The sequence below is a fragment of the Peromyscus leucopus genome, chromosome 9 (assembly GCF_004664715.2).
Source record: "Peromyscus leucopus breed LL Stock chromosome 9, UCI_PerLeu_2.1, whole genome shotgun sequence".
Classification (NCBI taxonomy): domain Eukaryota; kingdom Metazoa; phylum Chordata; class Mammalia; order Rodentia; family Cricetidae; genus Peromyscus; species Peromyscus leucopus.
In genome coordinates this window covers 5,625,724-5,652,324 of record NC_051070.1, presented here as the reverse complement: position 1 = coordinate 5,652,324, position 26,601 = coordinate 5,625,724, and the positions used below count along the sequence as shown (strand labels likewise).

General features: G+C 49.0%; 3 protein-coding genes across 5 annotated transcripts in view; all 3 read right to left on the bottom strand.

The window, feature by feature from the left end:
* The window catches only part of Dzip1 (DAZ interacting zinc finger protein 1), a 50,822-nt gene extending 42,667 nt beyond the window's left edge, over positions 1-8,155 (bottom strand). Inside the window, exons 1-5 of one of the 3 annotated variants that reach the window (XM_028868212.2) lie at positions 7,872-8,155; positions 7,087-7,180; positions 6,559-6,758; positions 5,638-5,883; positions 4,971-5,519 (exon numbers count right to left, since the gene is read on the bottom strand). In XM_028868212.2, coding sequence (XP_028724045.1) covers positions 4,971-5,519; positions 5,638-5,640 — 552 coding nt within the window. In that variant the 5' untranslated portion in view covers positions 5,641-5,883; positions 6,559-6,758; positions 7,087-7,180; positions 7,872-8,155. Of the gene's footprint in view, positions 1-835; positions 855-4,970; positions 5,520-5,637; positions 5,884-6,558; positions 6,759-7,086; positions 7,181-7,871 lie in introns of those variants that run through there. The other 2 variants (XM_037208323.1, XM_037208324.1) reach the window with 2 other exon arrangements.
* Positions 8,156-12,581: 4,426 nt separating this feature from the next.
* On the bottom strand, positions 12,582-14,470 carry LOC114692502. Its single transcript, XM_028868304.2, has one exon. The coding sequence runs from the start codon at positions 14,468-14,470 to the stop codon at positions 12,584-12,586; it is 1,887 nt and encodes a 628-aa protein (XP_028724137.1). The 3' UTR covers positions 12,582-12,583.
* Positions 14,471-14,559: 89 nt separating this feature from the next.
* On the bottom strand, positions 14,560-16,649 carry LOC114692503. Its single transcript, XM_028868305.1, is given in 2 exon segments — positions 14,560-15,446; positions 15,449-16,649. Coding segments are annotated over 2 exon segments (2,088 nt in total).
* Positions 16,650-26,601: the final 9,952 nt, after the last annotated feature.

Sequence of the window (26,601 nt, the reverse complement as noted above, 5' to 3'; positions counted from 1 at the left end):
TCACAGAGCAGACACTAATGTACACAAGAGTTCAGCGATTTGCTAAGGTCTAGCAGTTGAGACAGTAGTAGAAATGTGTTGTGGAATATTCCTTTACACAGTGTGAGGATGGTTGGTTTATTAAGAAGCCAAACAGCCAATAGCGAGGCAGGAGGTACAGGCAGGACTTCTGGACAGAGAGAGCTCTGGGAAGAAGAAGGTGGAGTCACCAGCCAGACAGAGAGGAAACAGGATGGGTAATACAGAGTAAAGGTTACTAAACCACATAAAAGGATTTACATTAAAAGATGTGGGTTAATTTAAGTTATAAGAGCTAGTGGGATAAGCCTAAGCTATAGGCGAGCTTTCATAATAACAATGTTTCCATGTCATTTTTTGTGAGCTGGTGGCTCAGAGAAAAGTCCGCCTGGGATTTGAGCCCCCAGGGTCCCTCGAGAGCTTCCCGATTACTGTTCCCTGTGGAAGCAGAAGCATGTGACCCGATTCCGCAGCAGGGCTAGGGTGCAGTCACACATTTTTCAATTTATATCAGTCTGCCAGTCAAGCCAGGAGAAAGAGGCCATGGGACGGAATATATCCATCAGGAGGGAAAGGAGTCACACACTCCTGTCTTTTTTTAGTCCTGATAGCACCCTTCTAAGTCATGGAATTTCTTATAATCTGAAAATGCAAACAGGTCCTCAGCAAATTTATCTTAGGCTGAAGGTATGGTAGAATGTGAGAGAAAGAGAGAGCGGGAAGGGAGGAAGGGGGGAGAGACAGAGAGAGAACTTCAGTCCATCTGGAGCTCAGACTCCTTTTGAAGCCTGAGGATAGACAGACTCATTTAACTCACATTTTCCAGCAGAATACTGATTCTGTTGACTCCTCCCCCAAACCACCAGCATCAGAAAGGTGTGGCTATTCCCTAACAAGGGAGTTGCTCATTCCATACCTCTGGAATCAGAACCTCCAAAGCATCACAATCCTGGCGGGTCAGGGAAGGCCTTGAGGAGTGCTTGGCCAGGAAAAGACATCTCTAAATTTAAAAAAAAAAATCTAAGTGTGTGTGTGTGTGTGTGTGTGTGTGTGTGTGTGTGCATGCTGGAAAGGTGGCTCAGTGGTTAAAAGCACTGGCTGCTCTTATAAAGGACTCAAGTTTGATGCCCAGCACCCACATGGCAGCTCACAACTGTCTGTAACTCCAATTCCAGGAGATGTGACTTCCCTCTTCGGGCCTGCACAGGTACTGTATGTATGTAGTTCATGGACATACATGCAGGCAAAGGGCCCACACACATAAAACCAAAACATGTTTTTTAAGAACATGTGTGTGTGTGTGTGTGTGTGTGTGTGTGTGTGTACACATACTAGGAAACTTATGAAATAGTAGGTTTCCACGTGACTTTTTCAAACATCCTTGGCGTTATCTTCCGAGAATTCTGTTCTACCCTCCGATACCCCTCCCCACTTAACCCCTTCCTCCCTTTGCCACGCCCATCACACTATCTGCATTCGCTGCACCACGCTCCTCACGTCCCTCCCCTAACGGTCTCTCTTTCTAGTTTCCTGACTTCTACAGGTACTCCTCGACAAACACACACATCTAAAGATTCAAGTTATGATCCACATATGAGCAAGAATGTGTGCTTTTCTGGGCCTGGATTACTAAAATTACAAAAAAATAAAATACTATAATTGTAATTAGTAAAATTACACTGATCAGCTTGCCTACCAAGTTCATAATTTCATTTTCCTTTACAGATACATAAAATTCCACTGTGTATGTGCGTGTGTATGTGTATGTCTTATTGGCCATTCTACAGCTGATGTTTATCTAGTTATCCTGCACGGAAGAATAAGGCTCCTCCCAGAAGCCTTGGGTTATCAAGTGAAAACCCGCATGACAGGTGTGAGAATACCCTATAGAGTTGCTCTGTGTGTGTGTGTGTGTGTGTGTGTGTGTGTGTGTAGGGATCCCAGAAACCCACAAAACAATACAGTGTGTTACCAGTGCTCTTGGTTACCTACTAGAACATGACTGAAAGACCCACAGTTTGATTATAGGACATGAGTAAACCAAGCTGGCACTAATCTGGAAGTTTCTTCCCCACTGGCTGGCTTTCACGGTGCTGAAAGGTGCTCTGAAGGATGCTGAGGGAGGAAAAAGTCATCAACAGTGTCACCCAGCTCTAAGTCATAATGATAATCACCCTGACACGATGGGCCAATTAGTGCAATCGTGGCATGAAAGATATGGGGTCACCCCAGCTCAGGAGACATCATGGAAGAGATGGCGGAAAGATTGTAAAAGCCAGATCTGAGCAAGATTCCTTAGAAACAATGTCTCCCAGACATGATGAGGCCACTCATGAACTCACAGCAGCCATGGCTGCCAGCACAAGACCAGCGCAAAATCAAGCCAGTCAGCACTGCAGCTTGGAGAAGGAACAGGCACCTGAACACCAGCTGACTGAGTAGCTTATTGGCAAAGTGATGGTCAGTTTCCTTCTGTGGTGTAGTTTGCCCATGCTCCAGTAGAGGGCTCCCTACACACAGGACAAAGCCCTAGGTTGGATTCCTTTTCTGGCAAATGATTAATTAATTTTAACTAATTGATTAAAATGCCCAACTGTATCCTAAAGTCAAATGACTAAACAAAATCAAGTCTCTTCCCCTAAATTGTTTTACTGACCAAATATAACCTAGTTTCAACAATTCTGCTACTCACTCTCCATTCAGGCTGTCGTCTTTGGGCACCTGACTCGCCCTGCGGCTTTCCCCGCTGAACCCTGGCCTTCTTTACCTCCACCGTCACCGAGCTCCTAACATGGTCTACGGATTTACAAACAGATAAGAGGAAGCATCACTCATCACCAGAGAGTCGCCCGCGTGTCCACCGAGCCCTCACACCCTGCCTGCTGTATCTCATGGCACGCTTCCCCTAACAGGCAGCTGCTACTCATGTCCCGCTCTCCCGGGAGGAAATCCACGTTAGAGATGAAATGACTTGTAATTTCATTCAAACCCGTGCGGTCTAACTGTGACACTGTCATCCTGAAGTCTTCATAAGCCATGGTGTGCTTAGGAGGACAGAGCACCTGCACACCTAAGGAGGAAAAGATGATGTAGTCACTTCTGCCTTACTGTCCCACGTGCACACCCAACACAGCCAACACTGGCATTCAGAGTCGGCCAAGTGCTAAGAGAGGAAACGTGTCTTTGGTTTAATAAAGTCCTTCGCTTTATCTATGTATACAGCATTCATATTTCATTTGTTTGCTTTCAGCTACACTCCCCACTCATGATTCATGTTTGAAAATCTTCACTAACAATTATTTCTAAGGTGATTGAGAGAATGAAAGATATAACTTTTTGCTAGATGTACTAATATTTCACTAGATTACTACCCAAACTAGAGAACGATACACTTACTTTAAATGTTTAAGAAGAACTGATTCTATTCATTGTACAAAAAAAAAAAAGTAATCGTACCATTATTTCTAGGTATGTAACTTTTGAACAGCATTTGCAAAACAGGTCTCTGAGGACATCAAGTGTCATTTGAAGAGAGTGCCTCCAGGTGGTTTACCCAAGTCCACTCACTCCCTGGTCTCCTCACAGCATTCTTTCCCAACTGCTCTGCAAGCTAAAATACACTTCTTTCAGGATTTCTGTGAGATGTGTTTTACACACTGTGAATTGCATCACTTCTCTGCCTCAGACCATGTCTGCCACACTGAAGTCTGCTCAGGTCCCCTAGTCTGAAGAGAACCTGAAGCCACTTAAGGAGTACCCCAAATGTGTGAGAAGTAAATTAATTCTGTCAACCTGTTGTTTACTATTCTTTTTTAGCCTAATCTGAAAATCCCAAACCTCAAATGCTCCGAAGCCTAGACATCTCTCCCAAAGTATAAAATTCCATACCCATGTGATGGGTCTCAGTCAAAACATAGGCAAACCAAAAATATATAAAACCAACTCCAGGCCATCACTCTAAGTGGTATTTGAAATATCAATTAAATTTAAATTTAGATTGGCATCCCATAGGCTGGAGGGCCTTTACTGTTCTTGCTGAGGACCCAGGTTAGAGTCTCAGCATCCATATCAGGTGGCTCACAAACTACCTGTAACTCCAGTTCCAAGAGACCTGACACTCTCTGGCCTCCTGGGGACCTGCACGTGACCATGCAGGCTCAGACACAGGCACAAACACATAAACAAATAAATATTTAGATTTGAGTACCAACCCCAAGACACCTCGTTAGATGAATGCAAATATTCCAAACTCCAAAACATATCTGGTCCTAAGCATTTCAAAGCAGAGATGCTCAACCTGTACACTGATTTCAACATTGCAATATTTATCCTGGGTTCAATGTCTAATTCGAACAGACAGATTATGATTAAGTCCAAAAGGTGCTGAATTCTTTAAGTGCTAACTACATCTAACTACATTTAACTACATTCTTTAAATGGTAACTACACACATTAAATCTTCGGGAGTCTGTAACTCACTGTGAGATGGTTCCTATTTTGGAACAAAACAAGGGTGAAGGAGATACAGAAGTGTGGCAAACGTCATAGGGTCTGGGTGATGGGTTCATTAAGGTTCTTGGTTCTACTTCTACTTGGTTCGTCTGGTCTCTGTCATTTGGAAAACACTTCAAATTAAAGGGAGGGGGGGATGTTTCACATACTGAATCATATTCCAGGTCATCTGGGGGCCAACCTCAATAGCAATTTGTACACAACTGATTTTTTTCACAACATCTGTTATAAGGAGGAAACAGGTTCAACAACCAACATTTGGGTAACTTCATAAGCCCTGCAGACAACAGTAGGTAATTACCAATTCCTTGGTGGCTGCAGAAGGCAATGAAACACTTCCTCTGTTGATTAAAATGAGTGTTTTCTCTGAGGAACAAATCTCTGGTTAGAATGGAAAGGCTAGTTCTCCTAAAGTGAACTGGCCTGGCACAGTGTCCCACCTGGTAATAGCTGGCTTTGGCCTCTATCATCAGTTGCTGCGTGGACAGCATCTTCTTCCTGCGTTTACACTCGTCCTTCAGAAGCTTGATCTCGCTAGCCTGTTTGTTGAGCAGCTGCTTGCTCTGCTCGTAGTCGATCAGGCTCAGGCGCAGCCTCTCCTCCACCAGGCTTAGCTGCGAGGTGAGGAACTCCTGCGAATGCATTAGGTATTCGATGGTGAGCTGCGCCAGGCGGATCAGCTTCAGCAGCACTGGGTCTACCCCCGACTGGCAGTGTGGGCACTTCTCGTCCTCCAGCTTGCAGAAGGTGATGTTCATGATGTTCTCCTGCAGTGTCAGGACATCCACAGCGCCGGCCACCTTGTCCACGTCGATGGCGCTCAGCCGCCTCCAGTCCACGCTCTCCAGTCGCGGCCGGAACTGGAAGAAGGGCAGGGGGCCCGAGGCCGCTCTGGGAGGGACAAAGGCCATGGGGGCCGCGCCTGCGGCAGAGGCGTCGGGCCCCTCGGGGCTGTTGGCCAGAGGGTAGTAGACGTGCTTCTGGAAGGGCTGCGGAGGAAGAGAGAGCGCGGCGGGAGGCGGGAGAGCTCCGAGCCCAGAGTCCCAGCGAACCCCAGCGTCCCCGCCCTGCACCCCGGACAGGCACCTCCGGCCTCGTGCATCTTACCATGCTTGCAAGCCAGTCCGCCGCCTAGGCTTGCGCTGGAGGGGCGGGGCAGTGTAGTCTACCTGGTCCGGGCCGCCTCGGGGCCGCCGCCGCCACACCCCTAGTGAGCCGGTGAAGGCCCAGACCCCCGCTGCGGCGGCGGCGGCCTAAGATCTGGGCGTCCAGGACGTTGCTATGGCAGCGCCCAGCCCCGACCTGGAGCACAGGGCGTGTCCGCCCACGCGCGTTCAGCATGCGCCCAGGTACCTGCGGGACCAGAAGGACGAGAGAAGACCTCTTGGAGCAGCCGGAGACCCACACTCCTCATCCACCCGGAGCGGGCATCTCTTGTCCGCCACCTCCCCTGACACCACCCTCCCTGGTCTCAAAGGATACGGCCCAGAAAGCCTCCGGAACATTCGAGGGTCACGTCTCCAGGGCCTTCACTCCAGCTGTGGTCTTCTAGCTATCCACCCCTACGCTAGCGTCAGGTTTTGAGGTGAGACATATACATTCGTTTTTAACTTTTCCACACATTTGGGAAATGTGTAGCAACAGAACTATAAAGTTAATTGAGAGCGTAAGAGCGGGAGGAAAATCTGGGGCAGGGCGTACTGCGGTGTTAAATATGTGGATGTATACGTTTGCCAATTTTAGCGGAGTTGTACGTTTAAAATTAAGAGTGTGTTTTTTTGTATTACAACCCAGCAGAGTTAAACTTCTCAAATTAGTCTTACAATTCAACATACTTTTTAAAGGGATTGTTTTTCCTGTGGACTGGCAGCTTAACTTTGACATCGTGTTAAAACACAAACCAAGTAACTAGCCCAGGAGACGCACTAGTTTGTCATTCCAAAAGCATTTCTCAAAATGTTGAAGTTAAAAACGGATGGGAACTTCAACCGTCAGCGTTCTACCCAGTTTACCAGGTACAGCATTTACCTTACAAATTTGTGTCCGTGCTGCATTCTTTAAAAATCTAGCAGTGACCTGCAGACCCCAGGCTTCTCATTGTGGGGGTCCTCTGGAGGCTGCCAGTGGTTAACACCTCGGAGATCAAGGAGCTGAGGAAAAGCCAGGCATTCCTCAATCCACCAGGGAGGCCCTGCTTGGACCAACCGGCAGGGAATGTTTTTTCTTTCCTAACAACCAAATACGTGAACAGAAGAAAGGAAAAATACAATTCACAGTAACTAACTTGAAGTTAAGATGTAACAACTATTATGAGTACTTTCCCTGTAAGTAAAACCATAGGAAAGTGTCCAGGAAATAAAACATACAGTTCATATAAGCCATGCACTCATTCTGGGGCTATACGAAAAACAGATTTTACTGCAACCTAGCATAAAAGCCCCAAGCACATAAACAGCTTAAAGACTGAGTCTTCCACGTACTTGATGCCTGACCCAGAACACATCTGTTGACTCTGACCCTCAGTTTCCCCATCTGTTGAAGCTCTGGGACACCAACCTGGCAGGTTTGTGGATTCTGGGCTCCATCCACTGGGCTGGCGGGATCAGCAGGAACAGGAGAGGTGTGCTGCTCACCGCTGTATTTCCAGCACCTAGTGCAGCAAGAAAAAGGAAAGGTCATTTGGAATGTGCTAGGATTTAAAAACAAAAAAGCAAAAAAACAAAAACAAACAACCACCACCAAAAAAAGACTGAGTGAGTTAGGTGCTTCTCTTAGGAGATAATGCCTCCAGGCCCATATCCCTCCCATTTTCTTTGCCTTTGGCCGGTTAGAGGGATGAACCCTTGTTCTGTTCCAAAGACCCGCTAGCTGAACGCGGGGGGAGGCTAGCGCGCTCCCCCTGCACACCCAGTACGGACGCGGACGCGCGCCGGCCAGGCTACAGTCTTGGCGGTCACCCCGGGAGCTTAGGGTACCTGTGGTTAGCCATCCTCACCCCCTAGGTCGAATCTCGACCACAAGATGGCCGGAACAGGAAGGCAGGGGGCATACTTCCCTGTTCGCCCTGCTCCCCATCCCAGGCTGGCTCCCCGACCCTGAGCGGCGACTACTGTGCTGGGCACACCGCCTTGTGCGGCAGGCCTGCTGAACCCGAAAAGACAAAGGTTCGGGAAGCCGAATCCTGGAAAGCAAAAGATGGTTGGGGGCCGCGGCGGATCTGCAGCGCTGCGGATCTCAGCAGGCAGAGTAGGGAAGAAGGCCCGACTTAGCCCGCAGAGATGCGAGATGCTCTGTGCTGTAGAAGCCCGCGGGCGCCTGGAGCATCCCAGACCTCGGCTCACCCCAGCTGCGCGCTCCTGGGCGAAAAGCCGGGCGCTGCAAGCCACGAGGCGTCGCCGGGGCCTCGGATCCCGGGATTGCTGCTGGCGCAGAGGCGGGGCTCGCGGAGGGCGAGGAGCAACCGAGCAGGGAGAGGCAGGCCGGCTCCTTCTTCTTCCAGGGTGCAGGATAAAGCGTGTCTTGTCTGGGCAAGTTGTGACGAGGCGGGTAGCCTGGCGTCGCTCCTTGTCCTCCCAGGCTCCGGGCCGTGGGTGGCTAAGGCTGCCCCACCCCCCTCCCGCCCCCTCCCCTGCACGCTCTTCTGGTGGCTTCTTCTCTCCGCTACCCCGCTCCTCTGGCAGCTGGGCGGGACCGTCCGTGCCTAGACCGCAGCGCTAAAATGTGCTCCTCCAATCCTGCAGCTGCTGCAGACACGTGACGCGACGCTGAGCTCCGTTGCTGGCTCCGGGTGCTAGCCCCGGGAAGACTTTTCAAAAAGAATCCAGATTCACTTCTGCCTCACAGTTAATTCTCTCTCTCAGCTCGCCGCTTCCTCTGAAGGGCCCGTGTGAATTTTCTTCCTAGAAGAGATGCATTTTAACTGCAAATATATGCCGATGGAAGAGACAGACCTTCAAGAGTCTAATGAAGGATGTGCTCTAGAGCCAAGAGAAGTGTGACTGCTCCTTAAACCCGAAGTCGGAACCGTGATCCTGCAAAGGGGAGAGGAGGGATGTCCATATGCGCGCATAGCGCTATTCATTCATGATGAACGTTGGATTCTGTAACTAACGAGATTATAGAGCAGAGTGACGGCAGGAACTGGGCTTTTAACATACTGGATGGAAGATCGTATTATTTCTTAAATCTATCCTACACGTGGACTTTCAGTTAATTGACATAAAACTAATCCAATTTGAGGAATCTGAAGCAAAATTACAAGTGTGGAAGATATTAGTACAAAATAATGTGCTGGTTAGTTTTTATCAACTTGACTTTAACTATTGTCACCTGGGAAGACAGAACCTCAGTTTAAAAATTGCCTCCATCAGATTGGCCTGAAGGCATGTTTGGGGGCATTTTCTGTATTCCTGTTGGATACTGAGGGTGGTTCCACTCTTAGGCAGATGAGACTGAGTTGCCAGAATAAAAAAGGAAACTGAGCGAGCAAGTCAGTAAGCTGAGCTCCAGCGTGGTCTCTGCTTCCGCTTCTGGGTCTGCCCCCCGCTCCATCCTTAAGCTCCTACCCTGATTTCCCTTGACCACGACTGTGTTTGAACTAAGTAAGCCCTTTCCTTCCCAAATTGGTGTTGGTCAAGGCAATTATCACGGCAACAAGAAGGTAAGTACATGTTGTGTAACGCTTTCCCCTGAGAATGAAATATTCCATCCTGCAGGGAAACTCTGTAAGCAGGAAGTTAAACAACTCAAGATAGCCGCAGGAAGTTCCCGAAACCGACCAGACCCATTAGGCTCCTCCCTGCCAGAGTTCGCGATCAAAGCTGAGAGTCCCTCTCAGACTCAGTGAAGCTGAGCAGTAAAGAAGGCTCTGAGACCAGACCAGCTGCCTGGGAGAAGCAGAAACCAGCCGAGCTTCCCGGAAGAGGTTGAGAGCAGTCGCTTGGGAAGGACGGTCTCTAACCTGATGAGCTGCCTGCAGGCTGTGCAGTGTGCTCCAGGGTCCCAGCTTTGCAAGCTGTCACCCATGCTGGGGTGGGCCTTGGTGGTGCAGTTGTCTCAGCCATTTCTGCTCCTGGAAGTGACCTCAGTAAAACTCATTGGTTCACCAAGTTGGATTTTTGTGTTGTCTATACATTTGTCTGTTGTGGGATTCTGATCTGGGGCGAGTAGACATGTGTTGCATCTCCTCAGGGAAAGTTTTGTCACACAATGCCAGGACTTCTATCAAAATTATTTTAAAACTAACTGTCCAAATAAACAAATTAAAGGAGAATTTCAAAGTGGATAGCTGTTATATAAAAGAAATATCCATTATGTTATCTATAATAACTCTACTTTAACTAGGCATGGTGGTGCACACTTTTAATCCCAGCACCCAGGATGTAGAGGCAGGAGGATCTCTGTGAGTTCAAGGTCAGCCTAGTCTACATCCATTTTACAGTATTGGTTTTGCTTATCTTTCTTAGGAATTGAGTGTTCTGAAATAACAGAACAAGCTGAAAGACCCCCGAAGGCAGTCTTCCCTCTGGAGAGACCCTCGCCCAGAGATCACACCGAGACCACAAGTCAGATGCAAACAGCAAGAGGCTTTATTCAGGAACACAGGTACCCGGGGCAACACAGTCCCTCAAGAGGCTCAAGACACTGGCGCGCCCACGGGCTGGAGTGGAGGGTTTTTATAGGGTCTGGCAGCAGGAGCACGAGGAGCTCGGTTTACAGGGTTCTGATTGGACGATTCAAATGAGGCCAGGTTCAAACTCAGGACACCAGGTTCAAACTCAGGACAGCTCGTGGGTTCTGATTGGACGATTCAAATGAGGCCAGGTTCAAACTCAGGACAGCTCGTGGGTTCTCCCCGAGCTCGACACGCCTGCTGTCTGGCTCCAAGTTGTTTTTCTGACCTTTAGTACCCTTTTCTGGGGCCAGGTGGCCGACCGCAGACACCCTGAACTTTCCTGTACTTTTCAGGCTTAGCTCAAAATGGTGTTAGGCTAAGCAAGTTTGCTGGGGTCTTTCATTCCCCCATTTTCTTATTTCAGGGAATGGAATCCTCCATTCATGGGGAAGAATGGGGATGTGGCTCCATTTCCACTTGGTTGAGTCGTTGGTATTGTTGGGTCAATACCAAGGTCTGAACAATAGAAACACGTTCCCTGACAAATTGGACAAGTCTGTTTAGGATGCAGGGCCCGAGCGTCAGAAGGAGCAATAAAATCAGAAGGGGTCCCATAAGGGTGGAGATGAGGGTGGTGAGCCAGGGGGACCTTCCGAACCATCCTTCAAACCATCCCTGCTGTCCTTCAAAGAGTTTTTGTCTTTGTTCTAATCTCTTTCTTAATTTAGCCATGCTATCCCTTACCACCCCAGTATGATCCGCATAGAAGCAACATTCTTCTCTAAGGGCAGCACATAACCCCCCCTCCTGCAGGAAGAGGAGGTCTAATCCCCTCCGGTTCTGCAGAACTACCTCAGACAGGGAGGTGAGTGATTTTTCCAAGGCACTCACGGATTCCTCCAGTGCCTGGATATCGGTATGCATGGCAGCCTGGAGGTGTCTGAACTGGTTGGTTTCCATGAGGGCAGTGGTACCTGTGCCTATTCCGGCGGCGACTCCTCCCATAGTTAACCCACCTAGTATCAGGGCTAGGGTTAGCGAGACTGGCTCTCTTTTTCTGCGGGGGACCCCTGTTTCATACCGGGCATAGATATCTTCAGGTGTACGGTAGATTATCTTGGGGTACAGTTCTATGAGCACACAATAATCGGCCGTGTTGGTTAGTATTGAGGGGGAGATGCATGGTGTAAGTCCAGTGCTACAAGCCCAGTAAGTCCCGTTGGGAGCCACGAGATAGTGGGGTCCTGGAACAAGTGCCCGGGAGCGATTACACAGGTGTTGGTGGGTGTAGGGTACGGTCCCCAGACATAGTCCTTGTCCTGACACCTCGGAGATTGTGAGCTTATGCTGAGGTGTTGAGGCACATCCTGACGGGGGCGAAGAAGAATTGGTGAAGCTTCCGACTACGGCCACCCCCTCATAGTAGGGAGGTGTGGAGACTAGGCATAACCAGCACTCCTGAGTCCGATTTGGGTTGGTAACATTGAGGGCTGAGTAAGCGCCCTCTATAAGATTCAATAGCCGGTCTCCCGTACCGGGCCTGGGTGGCTGGAGGGTGACTGGGGTTATAGTAGCATTCGGAGCCGTGCTTGGGCGAATGGCCGAATTGGGTCGGGGGGTAGCCCTCGGGGGTGCCGGAGCGGGTAGAGAGGGGCGCTTTTGGTCAGAGAGAACCTGGTTGGGACCTATAGAGGCGGAGGGCTCCGTGATTTTAAGCTTAATCGTAAATACGACTCCCTGGTCCCGTCCTATCATGTAGAGCCTAAGTCCCCACGTTTTACCTTTAATCCAGTCTTGTGTTATCTCTCTTCCCTTCTGAGTAAAAGATATATTCAGGGGGTTACAGGTGAAATTTACACAGGGCCCCCCCCCCTGCCAGTAAGTGTTATCTCTTCCTAACGTGACAGTTCCCCAACAATGTCCTTGGGTAAGGGGACGCCATGAGTGGCTTTCTCCTTGGGTAGTCCTCTTTACCCTAATTAGGTCCCAAGTGGATGAAGGCTTCCAATAGGTATTACCAGTTGTTTCACATCCCCATGCTTTACAGAAATAACTCTCATAACCCCCGCATTGTCTAATCATCTTTCTGTCCCTACCATCCCGGGGGCAGACGTAGAAGGTTAGTTGTGACAGGGCTGCCCTGGTTTCAGGGTGACTGCATCCGTATCTCTCGTCACTACATTTGCAAGTTCCCTTACCATCCTGACAGACGTCTGGTGCTCTGGGGTTCATGGGGTCAGTGGTAGGGATGTCCCAGTCCTCTGACCCTGCTGCTAGTTGGCAGAGATCTGGGTGCAAGTTAGGCCACCATGTAAAGGGGGTGTGAAGGGCGGTCGTTTGCCAGACCGTCTTCCCCAGGTTGTGAGATGACCTGCCAAGTGAGCCTCTTGACTAGGTGCGGGCTCTCTACCGCCCTAGTCCCCTGGGGGTAAGCGGAGATTAAGAGGAGGGGGAGGAAGAGGAGCTGCGGGCCAACCTTATTTTTAGGGGGTTTCGTGTACGGCGCACTGTCCATGTTGACTTTCTGGATCCTGCTGGGTCGGGTTCTCTGGCAGCCTTCACATGAGAGGCGTGGATCCATGCAGCAATCCCGTCGACCTTAAGTGCAGTGGGGGTGGTCAGCAAGACAGTGTAGGGCCCCTTCCACCGTGATTCCAGGTTCTTGGTCTGGTGTCGTCGGACCCAAACGGAGTCCCCGATCTGGAAGGGGTGGGGCACCACCGGCTTGTCTAGCTGCTCCTGATAAGCTTTGGCCAGGGGCTTCCAGATCTCCCTCTGCACCAGTTGGAGGGCTTGAAGATGTGCCTCTAAAGTAGGGGTGGTGGCAAAAGATGAAATATCAGGATGGAGAAAGCTTACAACAGGAGGTGGGGCCCCGTACATGATCTCAAAAGGGGTTAGGCCATGTGGGCCAGGAGTATTTCGGGCTCGGTAGAGAGCCAAGGGAAGTAGGAGCACCCAATCTCTAGTGCCAGTTGCAAGCGTTAATTTAGTTAAAGTCTCCTTGATCGTTCTATTAGCTCGTTCTACCTGTCCTGAGCTTTGGGGGCGGTATGCACAATGAAGTTTCCAATCAACCCCCAATAGTTTGGCCACCTTCTGACTTACCTGGGAGACGAAGGCAGGCCCGTTATCTGACCCCAATATTTGAGGCATCCCATACCTGGGGAAGATTTCTTCCAACAGTTTCTTTGTTACCACGTTAGCCGTCTCATTCTTGGTTGGAAATGCCTCAATCCATCCGGAAAAAGTGTCCACGAAGACCAGGAGGTACCGGTACCCGTAGAGTCCAGGTTTTATTTCTGTAAAGTCTATTTCCCAATGAACACCAGGACGATGGCCTCTTTGGCGGACCCCCTTGTTCAGATGAACCTTCCCTGCATTGACCTGAGCACAGGCTGGGCAGGTAGAAGTTACCTGCTGGAGTACCTGATCCTGGTTCAGCAGCACTGCCCCGGTGTTTTCTCTGTCTAATAGGGTCTTCATCTTGTTTTTGCTCAAATGGGTCAATGCATGTAGGAATCTCAGCATATATCGGGTATGGGTGGTTGGCATGACCATCCGGTCCCCTAGTATATATGCCTGTCTTCCTTGTTCCCAGTCCGCCCCCATTTTCTTTGCTAGCTCATGGTCTTCTGGGCTATAGGGCACGGGGTCTCTCTCAGGCTGTGGTTCTTGTATAGCCATTAACTGGCTGTTTCCTGCTGGCTGGGAAGCCACTGTTCGAGCAGTCAGATCTGCCAGCCGATTCCCTCTGGCTGCCGCCGAGTCATCCTTTTGATGCCCCGGGCAGTGGACAATACTGAGTTGGAGCGGGAGGAACAGGGCCTTTAGGAGGTCTAGGATCTCTTTTTTGTTCTTGATTTCCTTACCCGCGGACGTCAGCAGGCCTCTTCGTCTGTAGATTTCCCCGTGGACATGCGCAGTGGCGAAGGCATATCTGCTGTCAGTATAAACTGTGAGCTTCTTACCTTCTGCCATCCGGAGAGCTTGGGTGAGCGCAATCAGTTCTGCGCGCTGGGCCGATGTCCCGGGCGGGAGCGACGATGCCCATACCACTTCCGATTCGGTGGTTATAGCTGCCCCGGCTCTGCGTTCCCCCTCTTCCAGGAAACTGCTCCCATCTGTGTACCAGACAGCGTCTGGGTCCTTGAGCGGCTGATCTGTCAGATCGGGGCGGGTGCCATGTGCTTCGGCTAGAATCTGGAGACAGTCATGCTCCTCGGAGGGGCTAGGCAGTGGCAGCAAGGTAGCAGGGTTAAGGGAAACTACCGGCCCAAAATTTACCCTGTCTGAGTCCAGTAATAAAGCCTGATAGTAAGTCATTCTGGCGTTAGAAAGCCATCTGTCCGGTGGTTGTCGGACCAAGGCCTCCACTGCATGGGAGGCCAGCACAGTCAACGGCTGTCCCAGAGTCAGTTTTCCGGCATCTTTGAGTAATACGGCAATGGCTGCCACCATGCGGAGGCATGGAGGCCATGCAGTTTTAAACAAAAGAAGGCATCCTTCAGGTCTAGCACAGTGTACCAGACGTGGGTCGGTGGGAGGGTGCTCAGAAGGTTATAGGGGTTAGGCACCGTGGGGTGTATGTCCTCCACCCGCTTATTGACCTCTCTCAAGTCCTGGACCGGCCTGTAGTCTCCTGTCCCCGGTTTCTTAACAGGCAAGAGAGGGGTGTTCCAAGGTGACTGGCAGGGCTTTAACACCCCTTGGTCCAGGAGTCTCCAAATATGGGGCTTAATCCCCTCATGAGCTTCCCGTGACATTGGGTATTGTCTGATTGAAACGGGAGTCGCGGAGGCCTTTAGTGAGATCATCAGCGGCGGCTGATCGCGTGCCAGCCCCAAGCCCCCAGTCTCTGCCCAGGCCTGAGGAAACTCTCTCAGCCAGTTCTGTAGCTCTTCAGGTGATTTCTCCGGGGGTTCTGCCTCAAACAACCGGTATTCTTCCTCTAAGCTGAGGGCAAGGATTTGTAAGGGGTCTCCTTTAGGACCCGTGACCCTTGGTCCCTTCTCATCAAAGTAGATTTGTGCCTTCAATTTGGTTAATAGGTCCCGTCCCAACAGCGGATGGGGGCATTCAGGTATATGTAGGAAGGAGTGAGTTACTTGCCCTGATGCCAGTTGGACCTTTCTCTCGGTAGTCCAGTAATACCTCTTGTTTCCAGTTGCCCCTTGCACCAGTGCGGAATGCCGGCTAAGAGGCACTCCGGCATGGGTTAGGACTGAATGTTCGGCACCAGTATCAACCAGGAAGGTCACGGGCTGCCCCCCGATCTTGAGGGTTATCCTAGGCTCGGGGGGGGCTCCTGGCCTCGACTCCCCTAGTCCTCTAGACTAAGGAGGTCCACAGTTTTGGGCTTGGGTCGGCGGGGTCCTTGTAGCTTCTTGGGGCAGTCTCGGGCCCAGTGTCCCTTCTCCTTACAGTAAGCACATTGATCCTTATCAAGGGGTGGCCTCCTTTGCTCTCCCAACCTATCTCCCTCTCTCCGCTGTCCCTTAGACACAACGGCGGCCAAAACCTTTTTCATTTCCCTATGCTGTTTCTTGTCCCTTTCCTCTTGTTTCTGCCATCTCCTTTCCTCACGCTCTTCAGGAGTTTCTCTCTTATTGTACACTTTCTCTGCTTCCTTCAATAAGTCTGGCAAACCTAGCGCCTGTAAACCTTCCAATCGCTGCAATTTAGCTCGGATATCTGAGCTAGACTGGTAAATAAATGATAAGATGACACCTGGTGCTTGCCCTGGGTCTTCTGGATCATACGGAGTGTACATCCTATAAGCCTCCTTCAGCCTCTCTAAAAATGCAGCGGGTGATTCTTCCTTTCCCTGCATCACATTCCTTACCTGAGCCAAATTGGTAGGCCTTCTGGCGGCCGCTCGGAGACCCGCTAGGAGCAACTGGCGATAGAGACGTAGATGCTCCCTACCTTCAGGTGTATTGAAGTCCCAGTCTGGGCGGGTCAGGGGAAAGGCTGCCTCGATGATATTTGGGAGTTGGGTTGGCCTCCCGTCATCGCCCGGAACCTGCTTCCGGGCCTCCAGGAAAACTCTCTGCTTTTCCTCTACGGTTAAGAGGGTCTGCAGGAGCTGCTGACAGTCGTCCCAAGTCGGCCTGTGAGTCACTAGGATGGACTCAATTAGGCCGGTCAGGGCAACAGGATCCCTGGAGAAAGGGGGATTATGTTGTTTCCAATTATAAAGGTCTGAGGCAGAAAAGGGCCAATATTGTAACTGATGATTGGGTCCTTCCCGAAGCGGGAAGGCTCTGGACTCAGTGGGGGGGCCGGCTCGGCGGCCCCTGAGGCGGCCTGCGATGGGGGACTGGACCGTTTCTTTTTCTTCCTCCGAGTCTCCAGTGAGCGGGGTCATCACAAGGGGGGCGGCCACCGGGGAGGTCACAGCCGGCGTCGCGACTAGGGTCACCGCGGGCACAGCCGCCGCCGCGAGCACAGCCGCCGGGGTCGCGGCCGGCGCCGCGGCGGGGGCCGCCGCGAGCACAGCCATCGGGGTCGCGGCGGGGGCCGCCGCGAGCACAGCCGGCGGGGCGGCGGGGGCCGCCGCGAGCACAGCCGCCGGGGTCGCGGCTGGCACCGCGGCGGGGGCCGCCGTGAGCACAGCCGGCGGGGTCGCGGCGGGGGCTGCCGCGAGCACAGCCGCCGGGCGGCGGGGGCCGCCGCGAGCACAGCCGCCGGGGTCGCGGCTGGCACCGCGGCGGGGGCCGCCGTGAGCACAGCCGGCGGGGTGGCGGCGGGGGCCGCCGCGAGCACAGCCGCCGGGGTCACGGCTGGCACCGCGGCGGGGGCCGCCGTGAGCACAGCCGGCGGGGTCGCGGCGGGGGCCGCCGCGAGCACAGCCGCCGGGGCGGCGGGGGCCGCCGCGAGCACAGCCGGCGGGGTGGCGGGGGCCGCCGCGCGTGCAGCCGCAGGGGCCGCGGGTGACGCTGGGGGGGTCGGCTGGTAGGGCGGTGGTTCATTCACCAGCATGTCTAGGAGAGGAGAGTTAGGGTCAGGGGGAAGGACAGGGGGCTTGGAAGGCTCCCTGTGGGGAAGGACTGGGTAGAGAGAAGAAAGGGGATTAGGAGGCGCCGAAGGCTGGGGAGTAAGGGGGGGTTGTGGGAGGAAGGGCTTGACCCAGGGGAATGGGTTTTCAACCAGGGATCTCCAAATGGTGATGTAGGGAACCTGGTCTGGATGCCCATGGGGGCTAGGGGCAAACACCTTCCTCTCAACCTGGGAAATGAGAGAGAGATTAAATGCCCCTCCCGTGGCCATCCTACATTCATCATGACCCATTCAGCCTTACAGAGGGTCATCCATTTATTTTTCTTGATGACTACACCTTCATTTCTCCCCCGGCCCTTGACGTCCGACCAATGGTTAGTAGTTAGGCTCAAGGGGGTAACGACAGTCTGTCCCATATTAATTCCTGGATGGAGAAGGATTAGACAAAGAACACAGAACAACCCGACAACACAAACAAGAAACAATTTCGCTGCGCGGCTCCGGCGTAAAACCGAGAGCAAAAACTCAGATGGGGACACGGAGTGCTTAAATTCTCCGTCCCCTACCAGCACCACGTATTCTTCTGATTCGGGGATGGCCCCGAAAAACCGTGCCCCAGAGGGGACTTCAGACCGTGCCCCAGAGGGGACTTCAGACCGTGCCCCAGAGGGGACTTCAAACCGTGCCCCAGAGGGGACTTCAGACCGTGCCCCAGAGGGGACTTCCCGTGCCCCAGAGGGGACTTCAGACCGTGCCCCAGAGGGGACTTCAGACCGTGCCCCAGAGGGGACTTCAGACCGTGCCCCAGAGGGGACTTCAAACCGTGCCCCAGAGGGGACTTCCCGTGCCCCAGAGGGGACTTCAGAGACCCGTGGAACGTCTTCCAGGGTTGCAGTGGCGAAGTCCGAGCTCGTCAGCTCCTTCAGCCCCACTGACTCCAGACCGATTCAGGCGCGCAAACAGACAACATTTAACATTCAGACAAACCGACAACACTCAGACAGGACAGAGATGACATACACCAAGGCCGGCCGGCTTACCTCCTGACAGTGGGTCGGTGGTCCCGAGGCGGAGGGGTCTCTGATCCCGGACGAGCCCCCAAATGAAAGACCCCCGAAGGCAGTCTTCCCTCTGGAGAGACCCTCGCCCAGAGATCACACCGAGACCACAAGTCAGATGCAAACAGCAAGAGGCTTTATTCAGGAACACAGGTACCCGGGGCAACACAGTCCCTCAAGAGGCTCAAGACACTGGCGCGCCCACGGGCTGGAGTGGAGGGTTTTTATAGGGTCTGGCAGCAGGAGCACGAGGAGCTCGGTTTACAGGGTTCTGATTGGACGATTCAAATGAGGCCAGGTTCAAACTCAGGACACCAGGTTCAAACTCAGGACAGCTCGTGGGTTCTGATTGGACGATTCAAATGAGGCCAGGTTCAAACTCAGGACAGCTCGTGGGTTCTCCCCGAGCTCGACACGCCTGCTGTCTGGCTCCAAGTTGTTTTTCTGACCTTTAGTACCCTTTTCTGGGGCCAGGTGGCCGACCGCAGACACCCTGAACTTTCCTGTACTTTTCAGGCTTAGCTCAAAATGGTGTTAGGCTAAGCAAGTTTGCTGGGGTCTTTCAAAGCATAGACTGTTCAAGTATAATAGGTTTTCTTTCTCAGCATTAGCTGGTGAGTAAGAAGTATTTAAAATGACTGGAGTTTTGAACTCAGCACTCGAGTAAACTTTAGAGCAGAGGTTCCCAACCTTCCTTTGCTGTGACCCTTTAATACAGTTCCTCATGTTGTAGTGACCCCCGAACCATAAAGTCATTTTCATTGTTACTTCATAACTGCAATGTTGCTGCTGTTACAAATTGTAAATCTCGGTGTTTTCTGTGAAAGGGTCACTTGACACCCTCAAAGGGGTCACGATTCACCTGTTGAGAAGCATTGTCATAGTGAGTTCCAGGATAGTCAGGGCTGCATAGTGTGACTCTTTCTCAAAAAAAGGAACGTCCACTTTAAGTATAAAGATACGTAGATTAAATGGGTCAGTGTTATCAGTCATCCTAGGTTAAGGTATAGGACTGCTTTGTTTTGAGACAGGGTCTCACGGATGCCGGGCTGACCTCAAACTCGCTGGCGTGTGCCACCATCCAGTCTGTGTGGTGCTGGGTACTGAAGCCAAGACATTCCACCAGCTGAGCTATTTCCTTTGTCCAAGAGTTAGGGTTCTTGCGGGGAATCACGAAGATGCAGGTAATACCAAACCAGTTTTTACTGGAGTTTATGCTCTAACACAGTGCATGGGGAAGGCTTCATGGGTAGGCCGGCAGAGAATATGGCAGACTGTAGCCACATTGGATGTTGCTTGCCACTCAGGTGTCTGTTTTCTGGTTGCAGCTTCTGTTTGTGTCTGACAAGGACTCTAGGTTCTGGCTCTGTGTACTAGCTTTTCAAAGGATGGCGAGCGTCACTGTACCCCGGAAAGGTTAAACCGCCTTCAAATGTGGCCACTGTGCCCATATGGGTTTGCAGGAAAGTCTCCCACAAATCAGAAGGAAGTTAGTGGTTATCTCGTGAGTGTGACCTCCTAAAGCAGTGACATCAAGAAAGACAACTCCGTGGCCCATCTGGACCTCTCTACTCCCTCTCATGGGGGTGGGACTTAAGTCATGGGGGACATTGTTTCAAATGTTCTGAATAATTTGCTTAAAAATCATTTACAGAGAGAGAGAGAAAGAGAGCTCATATATGTGTGATGAGCGTGGGCACTTGTGCTTGTATATGTGATATGTGTATGAATATAGGCAATTGTGTGCCACAGCTGGTGTGTGGAAGTCAGAGGACAGTTTTTGGAATTTTTCTCCTTCTGCTATGGGCATGAGTCCCCAGGGTTGAACTTGCCAGGCTTTGCTCAGGAAGCATCTTTTCATATAGAACCATACTGCTGGCATCACGGGGGTCATTTAATAATCATTTAAAATTTTTATTTATATGTCTGTGTTTGTATGCATGCCACATATGTTCAGGTGCCTGCAGAGGCTAGAAAGGGGGGCATTGGATCTGCTGGAGCTGGACTTACCAGTGGTCGTGAGTCATACAACGTGGGTGCTGAGAACTGAACTCAGGTCCTCTGGAAGCAAATGTGGTTAACCAGTGAGCCATCTTTCTAGCTCCAAGATATTTCTTAAGAATATAAATTAGCAAGTTCCTACATCTTCTTTGAGTTACTAACTCTTCGATACCCTACCTAACCAAGTTGTTGCCATAGCAACACTGGGGCTTGTTTCTTGAGAGGGGAATTATTGGTTCTCCCTTGCAAAATTGGCGAACTTTCTTTTGCTACAGAAGGCAGAGTGAGGATAAAATCTGTACTAGTGTGAGCACTTCAGACTCCTTCCCTGAGCTGCTATCATGCTTTCTCTGGTCTGCTGGTAGACTTTATAAATAGAGATGTGCCCTTACCTGGAATCTCGGATATAGAAGAGCTGAGGTTGAGGGAAAAAGAAAAAAGCAGTGCAGTTGGTGTCCAGGTGAGGCTGATGTCCAGATGATGCTGATGCCAGGGGCCCGGGGGCCACATTTTAAGAAGCACTGAGCTAAGAGGTCTCGTCAAGCCTCTTAGGCATCGCCATTTCTTCTGCTCAGTTCTCCAAACTCTGTAGGAAAGATGGGAAGATTGTGAGCCGAAGTCACAAGTCAGTTTCTGCATTAACTATTCTATGTCCTTAGTCTCAGAGCTTAAGATGGAAATTGGTTTGCCCATCAAAGTTACAGAAAGAAGAAGATGCTACTGAGGTGAATTTCTGACATTTGATCACTGGTATCATACAAAATTTCTAAGCATTTTTGGATCCATTTACATGTCAATAGGAACAACCGCTTCGTTCCCAGAGGCCCAGCTTTAGGTGTTGAACCCATCCTATCTTAATATTAATAGAAGTCTCATATTCTTTTGTCTCCATATGGATTTATTGAGGGGTAGGAGGAAGCATTAACCAAAATGAAGTGATCAGGAAGACATTGCATTAAAGTTAAGATCTTACAACTCAAAAAAAATAACAACACAAACATCAAGCAAGGGAATCTAGCTAGCATCTCAGGCCTGATAACCACATCCATGAACTTAGGATCAGGGCTAGGGGTCGGGATGTGAAGGACTGCCACTTCTCATTCTGTGTGTTCTTGTTGGTGACACTGCCATGGACAGGTCCTTCCAGCACAAGACTTTTGTTATCAACCACCACCATCATGAGGTCCATCAAGAGCATTACACAAGGTAGATCTGTCCATTGTTTTTCGCAGGAATCTGAACCTTAGGCAGAAGTTCAAAGGATGAAAGGTATATTTGTCAGGGCTGGAGAGATGGTTCAGCAGTTAAGAGCACTGACTATTCTTCCAGAGGACCTGGGTTCAATTACCAGCACCCACATGGCAGCTCACAACTGTCTGTAATTCCAGTTCCAGGGGACCTGACACCCTCACACAGACGTACATGCAGACAGAACATCAATGTACATAAAATAAAAATGAAATATATATGTAGTCCTTAACTATTTCCTCACACCACTATTCCCCTAAGGATGTTTATTCTCAGGCGTCAATTTTATTAGCTAAGCTTGATGCCTGGGTTCTTTTAGTTTACATATTATTACTATTAATTTGTAATATGAATCTTTTGTGCTCCCAAGAACTTGACAAAAATCATTCCACTGGGAAAAGTAGGGTAACAGCTTGAGAAATCGGATTTTTCAATGGTCCTTACTTCCTTTCTTCCATAATGGAACATACACTTTAAATTGTTTTTTGATTTGTGTCTATTTTCAGTCTTGTATTTAAAACATTAAGGCACAGAATTACAGAGTCCAGATAAAATTTGCATGCTAAAGTGATAATGAGAGAGAGCAACATGTAACAAGTATGTTGATATCCAAGTTATGTTCCAGCTGTTTGAAAATATAACAAGACAGATTTTCTACATATACACTTTCCACTTATATATCATACTGTGAGATCATTACTTGGCAAACAAGGCAATAAAATATATAATACATGATTCAGTAGTTTTATGACAATTATCATGCTGTGGAACAATCTTTGCACACTGCAGATATGTAGTACTCTCATTGGTTAATAAAGAGCTGACTGGCTTATTGCTGGCAAGTAAAGCCCTCCTTTATAAAGGAGTGAAGAAAAATAAATAAAAAAATAATAACCCACGTTAAGATGGGAAATACACAGAGAGTCTGGATCCTGTATGTTATTGTGTTGTCTTTAGATTTTCTGATTGCTAATGAAGAAAGAATGTCTTGACTTCAACATGGAAGTCAAAAGATATGTTGCTTTGGGGAAGAGGTTATGCTTTTATTTCTGCAGGCAATGAGAGGCTGTGGATTCATTTCAGGTTGATATGGATCAGGTTTGAAGACACAGTCTAAACTTGTGTCAATACAGATATGTATATTACCTTTAAAAGTTTATGTATTTTCAGAACAAGGGGACCAGAGACTCATAAAAACAGATGGCCCAGATGATCCAACATCTTAGAGCATCTCTGTTGCAGTTTCCTCAGAGTTCCCCATCCAGAACTGCTGCTGACTGCTGACTGAGATGGTCCAGCCTCACAGACTACTCCAGCCAGGACTTAACAATTATTCTAATTTTCTTAAGGTTCCCCCAAAGATGCCAGCACCCACAGACAACAGGAAGTAGTCTGGAGAATGATGCCCACATTCCCAAGAGATGGGGTATGGGTGGTTTTTAGCTATTCAATGGAATATGGATGTTTGTATGGTGGTATTTTATTTGTACTGAAATGTGATGTTAATTGTATGTTAATAAATAAAGTTGCCCGAGGGTCAGAGCTATTAGAGCCATAGCAAGAGCGTGGCAGTGGTGGTGCATGCCTTTAATCCCAGTGCTTGGTAGACAGAGCTAGGTAGATCTCTGTGTGTTCAGGGATACAGCCAGCATTGGAGACATACGCCTTTAAGACCTGGAGGGCTGTACTTGCAGGCAGTGATGAGGCAGTCATGTGTTTGGGTTTACAACCAATGAGAAGGCAGAACAGAAAGACTATATTAAAGACAAACACACAGGAAGTAGGTCTCTTTCAGAGAGGTAGGAGCACCGCAGGAGGAAGGGTAAGATTTTATCTCTGAGTTCTGACCTCTTGGCTTTCTCTTTTACATTGGCTCTGTGTTTCTTATTTAATAAGACAGTTGGTTACATCTACATGTTTGCCATTGTTTAGGGAGGTTGGTTACAAGTTGTTATTGATCATAATAAAAAAAAAGGCTAAACAAAAGAGTTAAATTCAAAATCTCTTTCTAAAGGAGAAAAGGGGGATATAGAAATGATGAGATAAAAGGGTAGAGTATTGAACATACTTTAATCCAAAAAGCAACTATTAATCTCAAAATATTTTACATTGGTATGGATTTTAGTTTGTTGATACCTATTTAAAGTTACTTTTGTTATACTGTGTGTATGTTTCTACTCTTGCTTGGGGTATTGTGCTTATGCAGCTAATTTAAAAATGTATAATTAAGAAACACAGGTTATTAGTTAGTCATCTATAACAATCAAACTTGTAGTCATCTTAGGCATGTTTTCAAGATTAAACAGAGATATTTAGATAGATAATCTTCAAACACTTCAAAGACCTACAGAATATGGCATTTAATATGTTTAATAACCCAAGGCTTTTCATGACACTGAGACACGTCTACTCCCAACAGCACCAATCTACTTCAAAAGAGAATGATGGGCATCAGAGAAACTCCTTATGGAGTTTGCTTTCTTCATGGCAAAGCTGGCCATTTGGACAAAGAAACTGCCCTTGCCTCAACTGCTGACAGTATATTGTCCAAACTGGACCAGCAGGATGAAAAAAAAGTGACTGCCAAATGTTGCCAAGACAAGGTAGGACAGTCCTTCAAAATTCCCTGCTTCTCAAAAATGTCTGTCAGATATACTAGGCCTGTAAGTCAAAGCTGGCTTCCCCAATGCTATAGAAGAACTTTGGGTGACTGTCCAGGCAACTAGATGTCCCTGTTGTTAGGTAACTTTACACCTTTCTGGGGACTTTGATGGAGTTGAAGACTAAATAACTAGACGTAAAGTTTGCCTTAATTATGATAAAAGGTAAATTAGGCATAAGACTTTAGACTCGCAAATATAAATAATAGAGTATTTTCTCTAATTTTGCTGAATACAAATGGATTGCATATTGTAACTGTAATTCTTACATAAGTGTTTTTGTTGTATACAATTTTACTATGTTAAAGATAAAACCTTCCTTTTTAATTAGACAAAAAGGGGAAATGCTGTGGATCAATCTTTGTACACTGTAAATATGTATTACTCTCATTGGTTAATAAAGAGCTAACTGGCCTATATTCAGGCAGGAAGAGATTGGGTGGGAAAGCCAGACAAGGAGGATGCTGGGAAGAAGGAAAAGGGACTGCCATGTGGTAGAGCATAGATAAGAAATATGGGTGAATTTAAGTTGTAAGAGTGAGTTAGTAACAAGCCCAAGCTATCAGCTGAGCATTTATAATTAATATTAAGTCTCTGTGTGGTTATTTGGGAGCAGCTGCTGGGACACAGAAAATCTCTGCCTATCACATTCCTATTTTAATTTGAAATTTTTGAGGAGTAAGAGGTAGGGTTAACTAAATGAAGTGTCAATGAAAATGCTACATTGAACTTACTTTACAACTCAAATAAAAATTATAGTAAGAGGAGATAGAACATGTGATATGAAAGAATGTGAGGAAGGAAATACTAGGAGCTAAAGGTTTAAATGGGGATGATCGGGATGCTGGGAATCGAGGAACAGTCACGAGTTTCCTAAAACTGAGGCTATGTGAAGAAGCCTTATGAAAACCCATGTGTTTTAAACTAACAAAAATATAGTAATATAAAGAGGAGTTAGAGCAGAGACGCACACCGCATGTGTGGACAGCGCTGCTCTCAGAAGACAGGGATTATTAAATGAAAGTCTCAGTATAAAGCTTGGGCTACCTCCCTACAAGTTACTGGTCAAGAAAGTCCCGGAGTCCTTCAAAAACAGCACAGCGATTGCCATTGCTCTTGGCTGCCTTAGCGGGGTGTGAGACACTGTTGCTCAGGACCCCACACACTTTCCTTGCGGTGAGAGGTCAATCTTGAATTGACTAGGAAACAGTCTCCCCATGGCTGCCTTTCCTATCTCTGGAAGGTGCTGTTCAGGCTGCTGAGGGAGAAGACACCCATGGTTTACCCAGCTCTGGACCCTGCATGCTCCATTGCTGATCTATCAGGAAAGATGTGCCCACTGACACAATACTGGCAAGAATGTTTACTGGAGTGTCATAGTTAGCTTCAGCTGTCAACTTCATAACCAACTAGATTCGCTGGGAAGAGGGGACCTCAGCCGTGGGATTCCTCAGATCAAACTGGCCTTCGGCGTGTCTGTGAGCTATTTTCTTTTTCCTTTCTTCTCCAGAGCAGATCCCACTATGTAGCTCTGGCTCTCCTGGACTCAATTTGTAGACCAGGCTAGCCTCTAACTCACAGAGGTCTCCCTGACTCTGCTTCCAGGGTGCTGGGATTAAAGGCAGGCGTGCGCCAGCGCTCCCGTGTGGGGTGTTTTCTTAATTGACAATTGATGTAGTAGGGGCCTAACACAGTGTGCGCTTTGAGTTTCTGCCTTTGCTTTCCTTGATGGTAGATTAAAACCTGCATACCAGAATAAGCTCTTTCCTGCCCAAATTGCTTTGGGTCAGAATGCTTTATCACAGTAATAGAAATTATGTTAGAGTATGGAGTAACTACTGTCTTGATTGGACTTAAGTCCAGCTTCCCAGGGGGGAACTCCATGCCTGGTCCTGCAAACATAGTCAAAAACGTCACCTAGGGAAGTCTAGGCCTCAGGAGAGAACCTGCTGGTATTGTTTTACTAAGTAGTCATGCTATTAAACTGACATGTTTATGTGTCTGTCCATAGATTGGTGCTGCTCCTAACCTTGGTCAGAGCAGCTTCTTCTTACTGCAGTGGGCAGTGTTTGATGCAAAAACTCATAAAGCGCTGAGAATATGGGCCTGTGAGTGCTCTGCCATGGACATCACACACACACACACACACACACACACACACACACACACACACACACACACACAGCAGGGAACATCATGGAACAAGGGCCAGACAGAATGTAAGGCCCAGGTTGAGGAGGCGTGCTGTGAAAAGTTGTGCTTTGGACGTGGCATTGCTGTCCCTCACACGTGACCTCACGGCAGCTGCGGCTCCATGCACAACTTGCCAAAACTGAGCCAGTAAAAGTTCCATTATGGAGTGGGGAGAGTCCCCACCCTCTAGCTGAGGGGCTGTTGGCAGTTGATGACTCTTGGAGAAGTGACAGATACTTTTCTTTGGGGTTGTGGCCCAGTGGATGACCTAACACCCATGTCCGTACGGGCATCA